The 12,868-nt window shown below is 45.1% G+C and overlaps 1 protein-coding gene across 4 annotated transcripts in view; it reads left to right on the top strand.

Annotated features, from left to right (window-relative positions):
* LOC144103938 (anoctamin-4-like) overlaps positions 1-12,868 on the top strand; it is a 58,786-nt gene that overhangs the window by 33,176 nt on the left and 12,742 nt on the right. For 3 of the 4 annotated variants that reach the window (XM_077636658.1, XM_077636659.1, XM_077636656.1), the window contains exons 17-23: positions 1,657-1,717; positions 2,451-2,533; positions 4,203-4,265; positions 4,686-4,760; positions 6,891-7,046; positions 7,539-7,575; positions 12,688-12,799. In XM_077636658.1, coding sequence (XP_077492784.1) covers positions 1,657-1,717; positions 2,451-2,533; positions 4,203-4,265; positions 4,686-4,760; positions 6,891-7,046; positions 7,539-7,575; positions 12,688-12,799 — 587 coding nt within the window. The remainder of the gene's footprint in view (positions 1-1,656; positions 1,718-2,450; positions 2,534-4,202; positions 4,266-4,685; positions 4,761-6,890; positions 7,047-7,538; positions 7,576-12,687; positions 12,800-12,868) is intronic. The other variant, XM_077636657.1, reaches the window with a different exon arrangement.

The raw sequence follows: 12,868 nt of genomic DNA, 5'->3' as shown, positions 1-12,868 counted from the left end.
GAAGTGGTACCTGAATGCAGTCCGGAGAGCAGAAAGGCTGCGAAAATGGTGTCTAAGCAAAACTCTTTATTTGGGCTGACTTGCGCCCAACAAGGGACTGAATCACTCGGTGGCGGCGTAGCAGCAAGCATGCTCGGTGGTCGTCGAACAGAATGCCCGCCGCTGTCGGCGTGCTCAATTTAAAGCGCATAGTGAACTTTCGAAATAAAGCGTGAAAAGTTGCTCGAACATTCTAGAACAACGTAGAGTTAACTCGGCCTGGAGGCGATCAATCGAGATAAATCTGGTCGCGTCTTGTAGCACAAACAAAACGATAAAGCGGCGTGCCGGCAGCTTTGAAGAATGAACAAACAGACACTGCAAAGATTCGCGGCAATATGAACCATAGTTAAAGAAGAGAAACCGGTGGGCTGTATACTATTTAATATAAAGGCTGTACAAAACTGGTGCCCGAGTCGCATAACAGGAGAGCTGGCTCCGCGCAAATGATGACCAACGGTTCGATACGCTGACCGGGCAACCACTATCTGAAGTAGAAAATGACGAATGTTTCGCGTGCTTTTCCTGTGTTTTGCGTCGCTCTGAGCACGCACTCGCCGTGAGATTGGTTTTAGGTTTGACGGCTGCTTTCTTCTCAAATGAGACGACTTGGCGGATCGCAGAATTTCAACAATCTGTGATCTTAGATCACACATAGACGGGTGCTAAAGCATTGATAATCTCGATCAGCACTTCTCGGAGAACTCGGACCAGATTTTTTTAAATACATATGGGGAAGCTTAAGTGCATCAGAAAGCGTGACCTCAATGGACCGTCACACCACTTGGCTTGGTCAGCGGCGTCTGGATATGCTTCGAATCATTTATGGTTTATGATGGTTTATGGTTTATGAGGGTTTTACGTCCCAAAGCGACTCAGGCTATGAGGGACGCCGTAGTGAAGGGCTTCGGAAATTTCGACCACCTGGGGTCCTTTTACGTGCACTGACATCGCACAGCACACGGGCCTCTAGAATTTCGCCTCCATCGAAATTCGACCGCCGCGGCCGGGATCGAACCCGCGTCTTTCGGGCCAGCAGCCGAGCGGCATAACCACTCAGCCACCGCGGCAGCCATATGCTTCGAATCGATCGGGGAGTGAACACAGGAAAAGTGTCCCTCCCAGCGTGAATTCGAATACATTTGTTCAGGAATCGAACTCTTAGAGAGGGAAGCGAACAGTGTCCGACCTCATCGGATCGAGAGAAACCTGACGCTGCAGTTGAGCCGTTGTGCCTCAACTACACAACTCAACTTATAAGAATGCGCATTTGGATACCGACTGCAGAGGCGTAATTTCAGTCGTGGTGGTATGATGATAATGTCACCTGCTGATATTTTGTATTTAACAATGGTCGCAATGCACGACTAAAATGAAAACCAACACATTGTCCATCGCACCTGTCGTACGACTTAGAACCTGCCATATTTTTTTTATTCGTTAGCAAATTATCCGTATTATAGAGCTGCCCTTAATGGGGCTTTCTTAATGCAATATGCCGCTTGCCGTGCATGTTATGAAAGGCCAGTGAGTGCAGTGGAATACCTGCTCTAAACCTCTTATGAACGGTGTTTCGTGCAGAAAATAATTGTTGCGCTGTGTTTCGCTACTTCGCAGATTGTTTCCATCTTCGACAACTCGGGCACAGTCGGGTTCTCGGTATTCATGTCGCTATGGGGTGAGTGTATACGCTCATCATACGACGCAGTTTATATTCCAAAAGCACACAAACATTACAAAAAGCTGAAAAGCAACAAATTTATGCGGGGCGTGGTAAACTATTGGCTATAATAATGGGAATGCAAACTTCAGTATACATGAAGTCAACACGTTCAAATAAATCCGTCAGAAATTATGAACTTCCTTTAATCTTAAATGGCGAGTGTTCCAAATGACGTCCTGTGTATTCATAAGTCTCGTCATGTGGTACGCTATACTACACCCAGGCTTTTTGTTACCATTCGTAATGACTTGTCGTAACCCTATGAAAGAGTTCTATCCGGCACTGTTGCATTACCGCCTTAATGCGACCGCTGCACCATTTCGAGCATTTGGTTCAGTGTATTAGATAAAAGCCCAAGCAGGGAAGCAGAATGCTGCAACTGTCGCAGCAACTGTCGCACTGCAGGATGAGACATGATCATAAATAAATGACGTAAATACGAAGGGCGGAGAAGAAGAAATACCTGTGAAATGATGGCCATTTTAATGTCTCCGAGGTGAGGGTGAATGGAAAATGGGGTCAGATATCACATCCTCACATCATTTTTCTCTTGACGCCATCTTTCTACGGCTATTCCTGTCTGGAGGAGGAACTTTTTCTTGTGTTCAGTCGTTGCATACCCTGCCGCTAGGTAATATCCGTTGCTTACCACGAAAAGAACATTTCGTTCTGCCTCCTTCATTCGCAGCCACCATATTCATCGAGTTTTGGAAGCGACAGCAGGTCGTGCTCGCCTGGGAGTGGAACCTGAGCAACGTGGACACCCTCACGGTCAGTGTGGGGACTTAACCTGAATCTCCTCCTCTCAAAGTGAAATACCTCTCTGATGTGCACTGCATCGACCAAGTATGAGTATTAGTTGTAGTCTTATAGCTTGGCACGATTATCCTATGTGGAGTGGAGCTGAATTAAGCGAATTATTAGATTTTGCACCAACCTGAACGTCATACAGTTGTGGCACTATGTTACGCTCCCATTTGGTAATAAATACTTTGAAAAGATATTGAATTGTATCTAGCAAGGCCTTTCTTAAAAATAGCTGTTTCATTAACAAAGGGAAAGTCAAACACGACAATTCGGGTACCCGGGGACAATTCGGGGACAAAACGGGCGTGTCCTCTACGGTACTGGAAATAAAACCTGGCAGCACCAGCGTATTAGGCAGGTGCTCTACCACCAGGCAACATCAACAGATAAGAAAGCTGCATAAGATTTTTTTTGTCATAGCTGGCCAGATTCGCGGAGGTTGATGCGACTGTATTAACTGGGCAATCTGAGAACACATAATTCGAAGTGGCAGTCAAATCGTTTTTGTGATTGGTAGGAGTTCACTGCCACTTGTCTCTGGATAGAGCTTGGGGATGTACGGCTTCGTCACGGCCCGCCACACAGGCCAGTATTTGAAATATATATGAAGCCCTTCAATAATTTCCGCTCTGTTTCCGAAGTCGCACCAGCAGATTTGCGCTCACGCTTCTCTGAAAGATATGCACGTACGCCACAGCCTCGGGCACTAACGCCATCCCAGGGGAACATTGCGGTTGTTGAGAAACTTATAAGCTTGCTGCTTTGATGCATCATCTCTGAAAGACAAACACTTTAGTTCGGGCTTTATTAAGAAGACGTTAAATTGGATCATCTGAAACAACTAGCAATAATTTTAATCATCTTTGCGGGTGATTACATCAGGGAACTTCAGCAGCAAACGCGAGAGGGATTACTCTAGACGGGTGCACATCTAAAATCAAGCACAATCAAACAGACGCGACTAGGCCGTTCTGTTTCTCTATATTTGGCTCACAACCGTTTGCTATATCCCAAGCATAATACGATAACTTGTCGCTATTGAGTGATGTCAAAATTATTTCACCGTTTATATAATAGTTGTGAACACCAAAATAATTTGTTGTCATAATTTTCGATCTTGTTAGACACTGGATTTACATTTTTCTCTTTGTTTGCGCTACTTGACGGGTAACAGCCTTCGCATATCATTCCACGTCGAGCTGTAATCGTGTGTGAAGTTTGGGTTCGTAACGGAATATGCCGAAGCACAAGAATACACTAATAGACAACTGAATTACGGGAGTCTGGAGGTATAGTTATGTTAACTTCTGACCCGGCACATGCTGCAATTATAAGGGGATCACCAAGGCTTCGACTACCAATAAACCTAATTTACATGCCGTGACAATGAGTCAATTTTTTGTTATGAATATGCCAGTCATCATTATTTCCAGGAAGCAACTAAAACGCCTTGACCAGTAATAGGCAGTAAAGAATTGATTTCTCTGACCTGTAGAAGTTGCTTTAAAGAGGCCTCTCCTCAGAGCTCTCCCTTTTAGCCACTAATGTGACCGGTTCGCCTTTTAGGAAACGTTTGCCATGTGCGTTAATATTCCTGCCTAATTGTTGCCATTTTGCATTTATTTACATTCAGGAAGTCGTGAACCCGGATTATGAAGCCAAAGCACGGGTCTACAAGCTCAATCCCGTCACACTCGTAAGCGAAGCAGAATGCCAGAGTTGCAAGGCTTTGCTCGAACACCTTCAATAGTTTCCTCACGCACTTGCGAAGGTGATGTAAAGATTAGCAAGCATGTGTCCCAGACGACTAGCATTTCAGCTCGGACTGGTCTACGTATAACTTCATCAGCATGTTTAAAGATGCGGAACATGACACCGTTGCATTCATGGGGTACCTGAAAGTGCGTATTGCCGATTCTTGTCCAATGTAGCTCACGCTATTCACGCTGTGAAATGACCCTGCATTGGAAACGTCTTGGTTTGAAGTTTTAGGGCTCCAAAACGCTCGTTGCATATGTTTCCGCGACAGGAAGACAACGTCAGTAATTAAACGGCATCCGTTGATGCAGATACAAAATTAAACTTCATGTATTTTTACTGCACTGATTCCTTTCAGCGTTACGAACCTCACGTTCCATTCTGGGAGAGAATCGGAAGAGTCGCTGCTGCCAATGTCATCCTTCTGTTAATGGTATGTCAGCTGGGGTTGCTTCTATATTTATTTTTTAACATTCCACTAACGTAACGGAATGGCAGGGGGCAACTCGTAGTCAACATAACTCTAATTGTCATCCGTGTTTCGGATCGTATGAAGGCGATCTTGAGATTTTCGTTTGCTCTGTGTTTCCAACAAAGCAAAACATGTCGGTCGACGAGGAATACGCTCAGAACTATGTGAAGAACTGAGATATGCGGAGTGAATGTGAAATGATGCGATGGGTCTTCGCATGGCGACGTCTTTTAAAGCCGTAACCTTTACATTTTTTTTTCTCTCACCGGGACTGCCAAATTTTGAGCTCTGTCTTCTCCAATAAATCCACCAGGGGCCTTTTTGTGCAGCAGCCGCCACGCTGGCTGAGTGGTAATGATGCTCGGCTGCTGACCCGAAAGGCGCGAGTTCGATCCCGGCCAAGACTGTGGCGAAATTCTAGAGGTCCTGGTACTGTGCCTTGTCTGTGCACGTTAAATAGCCCCAAGTGAAGGATTCATCCGGAGCCCTCTAATACGGCGTCTCTTATAGCTTGAGTTGTTTTTGGACATTAAACCCCTTAAAACATAAGACCCTTCCTGTGGAGCATGAATAGACATCAAAATCTCTACCATACTCTTCCCGCGAAGTTTTTTTTTATTATTCCGCGTTTGAGAAGGTATACTGTAACAGCGCATAGTGTAAAGAAAATGTAACCATAACCAGCAGCCAATCCCTCCAGCCCAATCAGATCCCGGCCGCGGCGGTCGCATTTCGATGGAGGCGATATGTTAGAAGCCCGTGTACTGTGCGATGTCAGTGTACGTTAAGGAACCACAGGTGGTCGAAATCACCTGAAGACCTTCACTACGGCATCCCTCACAACCTGAGTCGCTTTGAGACGTTAAGCCGTACAAAACCAAACCAAATCTAATCGAATGGAAACCCGTCTAACCCGTCATGTACTGAATGAATAAGTGCATCATCGTATAAATTCGCTTTATTCACTACCCGTCACAAAGGAACATGAAAAGTGGGAAAGCAGTATAAAAATTCCGCTATAGTGTAGATTCAGGGGTACCGTCAAGCTTAACAAGTAGCAGCAGAGTGCTGTGTACCGTATTATCTGTTTATAGTTTTCAAGAGGAAAGGACGGCGCTACGCAAAGAAGTGATGGCATACTTCTGTCACCAAGCACGCGGGCAGAAGCCTTTTCATGAGCGAGAAGCATTTTAAGTGCTAACTGCAGGCCACCACTTACGGCAATAAGCAAGTAAGGAAATGCGCGGATTATGACTGTAGCCCTGATGAAAGTATAGTTACCGACGTAAGGCAGTGCTGAAGTGTAACACTTGTTTTTAGACAAGTTGGTCTAGTTGGTATTCCATGATGACATCCTAGTCGAAATCAAGAAGAAGAAATGGGATTGGGCGGGGCATGTACTGCGAAGGCAAGATAACCGCTGGTCCTCAAGGGTAACGGAGTGGATTCCAAGAGAAGGCTAGCATAGCAGTGGGCGGCAGAGGGTTAGGTGGGCGGATGAGATTAAGAAGTTTGCGGGCAAAGGGTGGATGCAGCTTGGCAAAGGGCAGGGTTAATTGGAGAGACATGGGAGAGGCCTTGGCCCTGCAGTGGGTGTAGTCAGGCTGATGATGATGATGATATTTGATCAGCTATCTCAAAAAGACACCGGACAAGCAGAATAAGGATGACGTGGACGGAAGGCAGTTCAACAGTAAATAAATGTGTTGCGAAGAAAATTTTGACGTCGATCTCAGCGCCTGTTCTATTAAATTTGCATCATGTCCCCCAGAACATTTATTATCTCGCACAGCTGTCATATAAGTTGGCCGCTCCTTTGTTGCCTAAAACAGAAACAGTAATATAATTATTATAACCGTGAGCTGTGAACAGAGGCTGCAAGTGACACCTTTTCAAGTTTCAAGAATATTTATAGTTCAAGAAAATTTTATTTTGGTTTGGAGCTAAAAAAACAGTCCTGATGTTGCGCCCGGACAACGCTAGACTGGCTACGCTACTTATGATGTCTAAAAGACGGCAGAGGGGGCGCTGGAGTGCCATTCCAAAACCAGACGCATTTTAGCTCACGGTGCATACACTCTCTTCGCGCAGCTGTGCGTGGTGATCTGCACTGTGATGGGCATGATCGGCTACCGCATCGTCATGGTCACCTTCCTGTCGAGCAAGTTCTCTCGGCCCGTGGCACACATCGGCACCAGCGCCAGCGCGTCCATGTTCAACCTGGCCATCATTCTGGGCATGAACAAGGTGTGTGATCGTGCGCGGACACCTGGCTGTTCTTCCTTTATGTCCGAAGTTACCAGGCACCCAAGGCAGAACGCGGCAAATGCGAAAAGCTGGCAGCCACTGTTCATTTCACACTTGATTGCGCGACTTTTATGCTCAATTTCTTTTATCCGCCTTTCCCCGTGTTATAGAGGAGGTCGTTTTCGGACAACTTCTACAATACCCAAGTCTAAACAAACACAAACTGCTGCTCACACAGTTCCATTAGAGAAAACAGGGAATCTCGATCATTGTGATGAAACTGAAAAGCTGCCGACAAAACAAAAAGTACAGTGATAGAATGAAAGCTTCGGCCGATCACATCTGTCATCGCACTGACTACGGCATGAGAGTCGCTTTTCATTCACTTGGTCATGTCACTAATGTCTAAAATATTTCTTAAAGCTGCGTCCCCCTGAACCTTTGTCGTAATATTCGAAGGTGTCATACACATGTGTATCTTTTCCTCATCAGGTGTATGGATGGGTAGCTGCCCGCTTAACTGACCTCGGTAAGTTATCAACGGTGCTGTTTGCTTTTTTTTATATTCACTCGCGACATAATCTACCATTCAGCCACTTCATTCGCCGCGTACACATTAGCGTGCGCAACTTGTTTGATGTCGTCTTCGGTTATTGCAGGGATGCGATGCGCAGCGAATGGCAGCAGCTCATATCTTGAACCCTTTGCAAGAAGCCGCGTAGAACCACTTTAGGCCAGGCATGCTTAATGAAAAAAGAGGGCTTTTAGGATGAACTCCTTTTGAGTTCAACGTAAACTTCAGTGCAGCTTCGGAACGTGGGTGTACGCGTTCGCTTGTTATGCACACATCAAGAAATATTGACATTAAAGTATAATGTAAACCGCGCAAACAGTGCTGATTCAGAATGCGTACTTATCACGAACAGAAAGCAAGTGCATAAGTAACAATCGGGGCCAGTGTAAATACTTAGGGCTCTTTTTAGCTATACTCTTTAAAAATGTAAAATTTCTGAAAGTTTTCCTTTCATTCCGTAGTAGTTTATAACTGTAAAGAGGATAATGAAAGAAGTTTCATTAAATTACCAGGTATAATACAGCTGCGGAACCGAATGAAGGAAATATATAAGTATCAATTGTGAATTCTGCAATTTAAGAGTTCTGAAGTTATGCATACACTTAAACCACTGCCGCTCGTCGCGGATATTGTAATTTTGCTTAGGACGACAACACACCAGCACGAAACACAAACGAGGCTACCTGGCTTTGTTGAATAAATTAATAGTCAGCAGCACGTTTACTTATGACTTCAATGGTTTGAGTAATTAATTCAAAAGAGACTTTGTAGGAACGGCGCAGTTCAGCATGTTTACTTACTTTGCACTGAAAGTGCTTTTTAGAGCAAGAATATTTGGTGACCGTCACAGCATGGTTTGGCCATGAACTTTTTGTTTGCCGCAAACTTTTCTTTGAAGCCAAAAAAATAACAAAATTATTTAAGATATTTCTGAAGAAGCGACAAAAAAAAAAGGTGTTTCTCGCACATTAGCATTCGTCGCTTATAAGCCATAAAACATAACACAACCAATGAAGTACACAGCATTTATCTCGCTTTTTCTCGTGATCAGGACTATAATCCGCGCGTTCGCTCACACGGTGCATAGCGGAACAGGTATGTTGTGCGTGCAAACTAGGCATTTGTTCTCACTGAAACAGTGCAACAGTGGGGGCTGTGATGAATGGGGGTGATATTGAGAAAACAGAAGCACTGTAAGAGCTTCAAAAATGCTGCACAACGAAAACAAGCACCCGTGTGCTCTACGGTATCAAAGCACGTTTAAGCACCGCGGCCAGTCGAAATCAATCCGGAGGCCTTCACTATGGTGTTGCATACACCCCACAGGCTACTCTAGACTTTAGGCCCCACACTACTACACCTTCATTGCAGGTGTGAGGGAGGGGGTGGGGAGCGGGATGATATCCCGTAAGATGTGTCAAAGCGACTAAAGCTTAGATCTGGGCGAGTCGGTAAGCAATCATGGTGGGCGAACAGCGCAACTAAGGCGGGACAAATACAAGACAAGCGCCTGTCCTGTCTTCTCCCGCCTTTGTTGCGCTGTCCGCCAACCATGAATGCATCACAGCTCCAGCTCTCCGAATCTCTGCTCAATATTTCTATAAAACGAAAGTCGATTTCCTGCCGTTTTTTTTTTCGCTTAGAAGATAATAAGTGTTTCCAATAAATCCAACCGAAGCCTCCTGCTACGTGTATATATAATCTGCAAAATTTGTGGAGCGGACTCACTACGGAGCGTAAATGCGCAATAACGCTAGTGCGCGTGTTTGTAAAAGCTGTAATGACGTACTTCTGATTAAATAAAGACAGGTTACTTCGCCATTTGTGTTACTTCGCCATAGATGAATTTGTCCGAAATAAGTGGTGTAACCTCTGGCATCGTTAACCCTGTGCGCTGCAGTAGAAACGTCCTACACCTCCTTTATCTCTTCCCTTACGGCGCGGTTAAGGTGTCCGCCGACATGTGAGATACTGCGCCCTTTCCTCTCCCCAAAAACTAATTGTCGATTTTTCGTTCATTTAGTGTGCCTGACTAGCGTACGTCCTGTGTGTTTGTGTTCTTGTCCCTTGTGTTCACTAAGCGCTAGAAAATATGAGTCCTACACCTAACTGCTCAGGCATGAAACGTATCCCAGATGATCAGGCCATGGAGGTCTCAATAATATGCATAATGTTGGCCTAGTTGGTACTCAAAAGATGCGTTGCGAATTGGTAAATTAGATTTGTACACAGGTGGTGAGAATATTGTGTGATGGCAAGATTAACGCGAGAAGGGAATTGGCTCCGCTAAAAAGTTTAGCAGTGTTGGCTTCGTAAGTACCAATTTCAATTCTCGGGGAGCAGAGCAAAGGAAAAATGGCAACAACCCCTGATACTTCGGCTTCTGTAAGCCCCTTTGAAGAAGTACAATTCATTGGGAGAAAAAATTTTGTTTTCATAGTTCCGTAAGGAACACACGTACACTGCTGAGAAAACGATCGATTTCGTTTGGTGGTTTCTGTCAGTTTTTGTCAGGTCCTCGTGTTTCTAGAACGTGACTCCGGACTCGCTTCAGGGTCTCAGTTGTACTTGTTTTGGCTCACTTCAATGAGAAGATGCCATTATGTAAACAATTGAGTTGGTTTTGTAATCGATATAGCGCAACGCGCATTCTAACAAGAAAACATGAAAGCAGCGCTTCCAGCGCCACACCGGCTCTTCCATGAAACACGGGCGCGCTCATCATAAAAAGCAGATTTCCGCGTTCATTTATTGACCCGCCGCGGTGGCTCAGTGGTTAGTGCGCTCGGCTCCTGATCCGTAGTACCAGGGTTTGAACTCGACCGCGGCGGCCGCGTTCCGATGGAGGCGAAACGCTAAGGCGCCCGTTGGCTGTGTGATGTCAGCGCCCGTTAAAGATCGCCGGGTGGTCGAAATTATTCCGTAGCTCTCCATACGGCACCTCTTTCTTCCTTTCTTCTCTCAGTCCCTCCTTTATCTCTTCCCTTAAGGCGCGGTTAAGGTGTCCGCTGACATGTGAGATACTGCGCCCTTTCATCTCCCCAAAATTAATTAATTAATTGGTTTTTGGGGAAAGGAAATGGCGCAGTATCTGTCTCATATATCGTTGGACACCTGAACCGCGCCGTAAGGGAAGGGAGAAATGAAGTGAGAGGTGCCGTAGTGGAGGGCTCCGGAATAATTTCGACCACCTGGGGATCTTTAACGTGCACTGACATCGCACAGCACACGGGCGCCTTAGCGTTTTGCCACCATAAAAACGCAGCCGCCGCGGTCGGGTTCGAACCCGGGAACTCCAGATCAGTAGCCGAGCGCCCTAACCACTGAGCCACCACGGCGGGGTCACCCCAAAAACCAATTGTCAATTTTTCGTTCATTTAGTGTGCCTGACTTGAAATGGCTCACCGTGGCTTCTACCAAAGGGTTGGAAATGTTAGTCCCAAGCGAGCGCGGTGCATCGCATCCCATCTGTGACTAAAACTGAGAATAAAGTTCTGTGCACACGCAGTGACACAATGACCAAAAACGTAGGGCAAAGTAGCACCAGTAATGGCTTCATTACATGACCATTCCACCTCTCTAGACGCCGCTTGTGCGATCCTTGGTTCGATGGCAGCGTTTCGATAAAAGTAAAAGTGAAACAATCGTGCGAGGATATTAATGTGGACGTTCAATTCATCCGGAGCTCACCACTGTAGAGTGGTTTACAGCAGCTCTCTCAATTTGGCCCATACAAACCTTATCAAATACACCTTATCATGTCACATACACGCTGAAAACGAATACACATGTATGGGACTAAGAACGGTGTAAGCTTGTGCTCTAGTGCCCATGCTTTTTAAGGGGCAGTGTGCACTGCCTTAGTTCCGGAGTAGCTTTCGATCACGAAATATACGGAATGCTTACTCTTGGCAAGGGAGGTACTACTGGGGACCAAACATTCCGGGAAGCGAGTTCTAGGATAAACGTTTATTGTAGCTGCACCTCGCTACCCATTCGCCTGATATTGTGAAGAGAGCAAGAAGCATTAGGCCTTTAATGCGTTCACACAATGTCAGGCGACTGGGTAGCGAGTTGCAGCTACAATAAACGTTTATCCTAGAACTCGAGTCCCGGAAACTGTTGTCCCCAGTAGTATATACATTACCACTGCAAGCGCATAGTAACTTGATGCAGTTAGCAATGAGACAAAATTTTTAACCGTGGCACTGGAGGGCTTCAGGTTGTCAATTAGAGGTGATTTCAAACTCGCTAAATTTTCTGTAACTGCTAGAACTTCGCATTTTTAAAGAAGAAATTTCATTCCGTTTCCAACCATAGATAGTCATTATACTTAGTGATGGAAACCTGTGCCAGTCAGGGCTATAGGCAGCATACCTTGCTCCTAATTGGAAGTGCTAGAGCAAAGTTCACTCCCTTTTTACCAGTATATATATATATATATATATATATATATATATATATATATATATATATATATATATATATATATATATATATATATATATATATATATATATATATATATGCATGCCAATTCGTTGAGAGTGTACGTCACTGAGAGACAGCATTGTAAAGAGGAAACCCTACAAGACCCGCACTGCTGCTTTCCTGTTTTATCTTTGTGTTTCTGCTTGTTTTTTCTTTACTCTTTATTCATATGGTACACAAAGCACGACTGAAAAGCATGGTTCAGCTGGCTACATCAAAACCACTTGGCAATCGTGCCCATGAAAGTGACGCGACAGAAAAAAAAGAAAAAAAGAACCTTGAAAGGGCATGTCATTACATTCTTCTTCTTGCTTAGCCTTCAAAGCCATGCTATCAGCTATCACCGGTAACGATTGGATAGCGTCGAAGCTAACTGGAAGTTCACGGGGGAAAAAAAAAAAAACTTGCATGCAGTCCTCCTTCAGGGCACCCTATTTGCCGTTTGTCGTCTTTCTGTCATTTTTGTTCCTTTCGTTTTTGCTTTTTTTTCTTGCCTCCCTTCAATTTTTTTTTCTTCCTTGCTTCATTCGTTCATTCCTTCATTCCTTTCTTCTGTCCTTTTCCTTTGTCCTCCAGAACGGCCTCGTACTCAGCGTGACTACGAGTACAGCTTCGCGTTCAAGATGTTCCTCTTCACCTTCCTCAACAACTACTCCACCCTCATCTATATCGCCTTCTTCAAAGGAAGGTGAGCACGGCCTGCATAAAGCTGCCGCTCGGCAAAGCTGGACCAGCGCCTCCTCTAGGAGGCGCTGGC

This window comes from Amblyomma americanum, chromosome 9 (genome assembly GCF_052857255.1).
Source record: "Amblyomma americanum isolate KBUSLIRL-KWMA chromosome 9, ASM5285725v1, whole genome shotgun sequence".
Classification (NCBI taxonomy): domain Eukaryota; kingdom Metazoa; phylum Arthropoda; class Arachnida; order Ixodida; family Ixodidae; genus Amblyomma; species Amblyomma americanum.
Note: the sequence above shows the minus strand (reverse complement) of the source record. Positions and strands in the feature narration are given on the sequence as shown.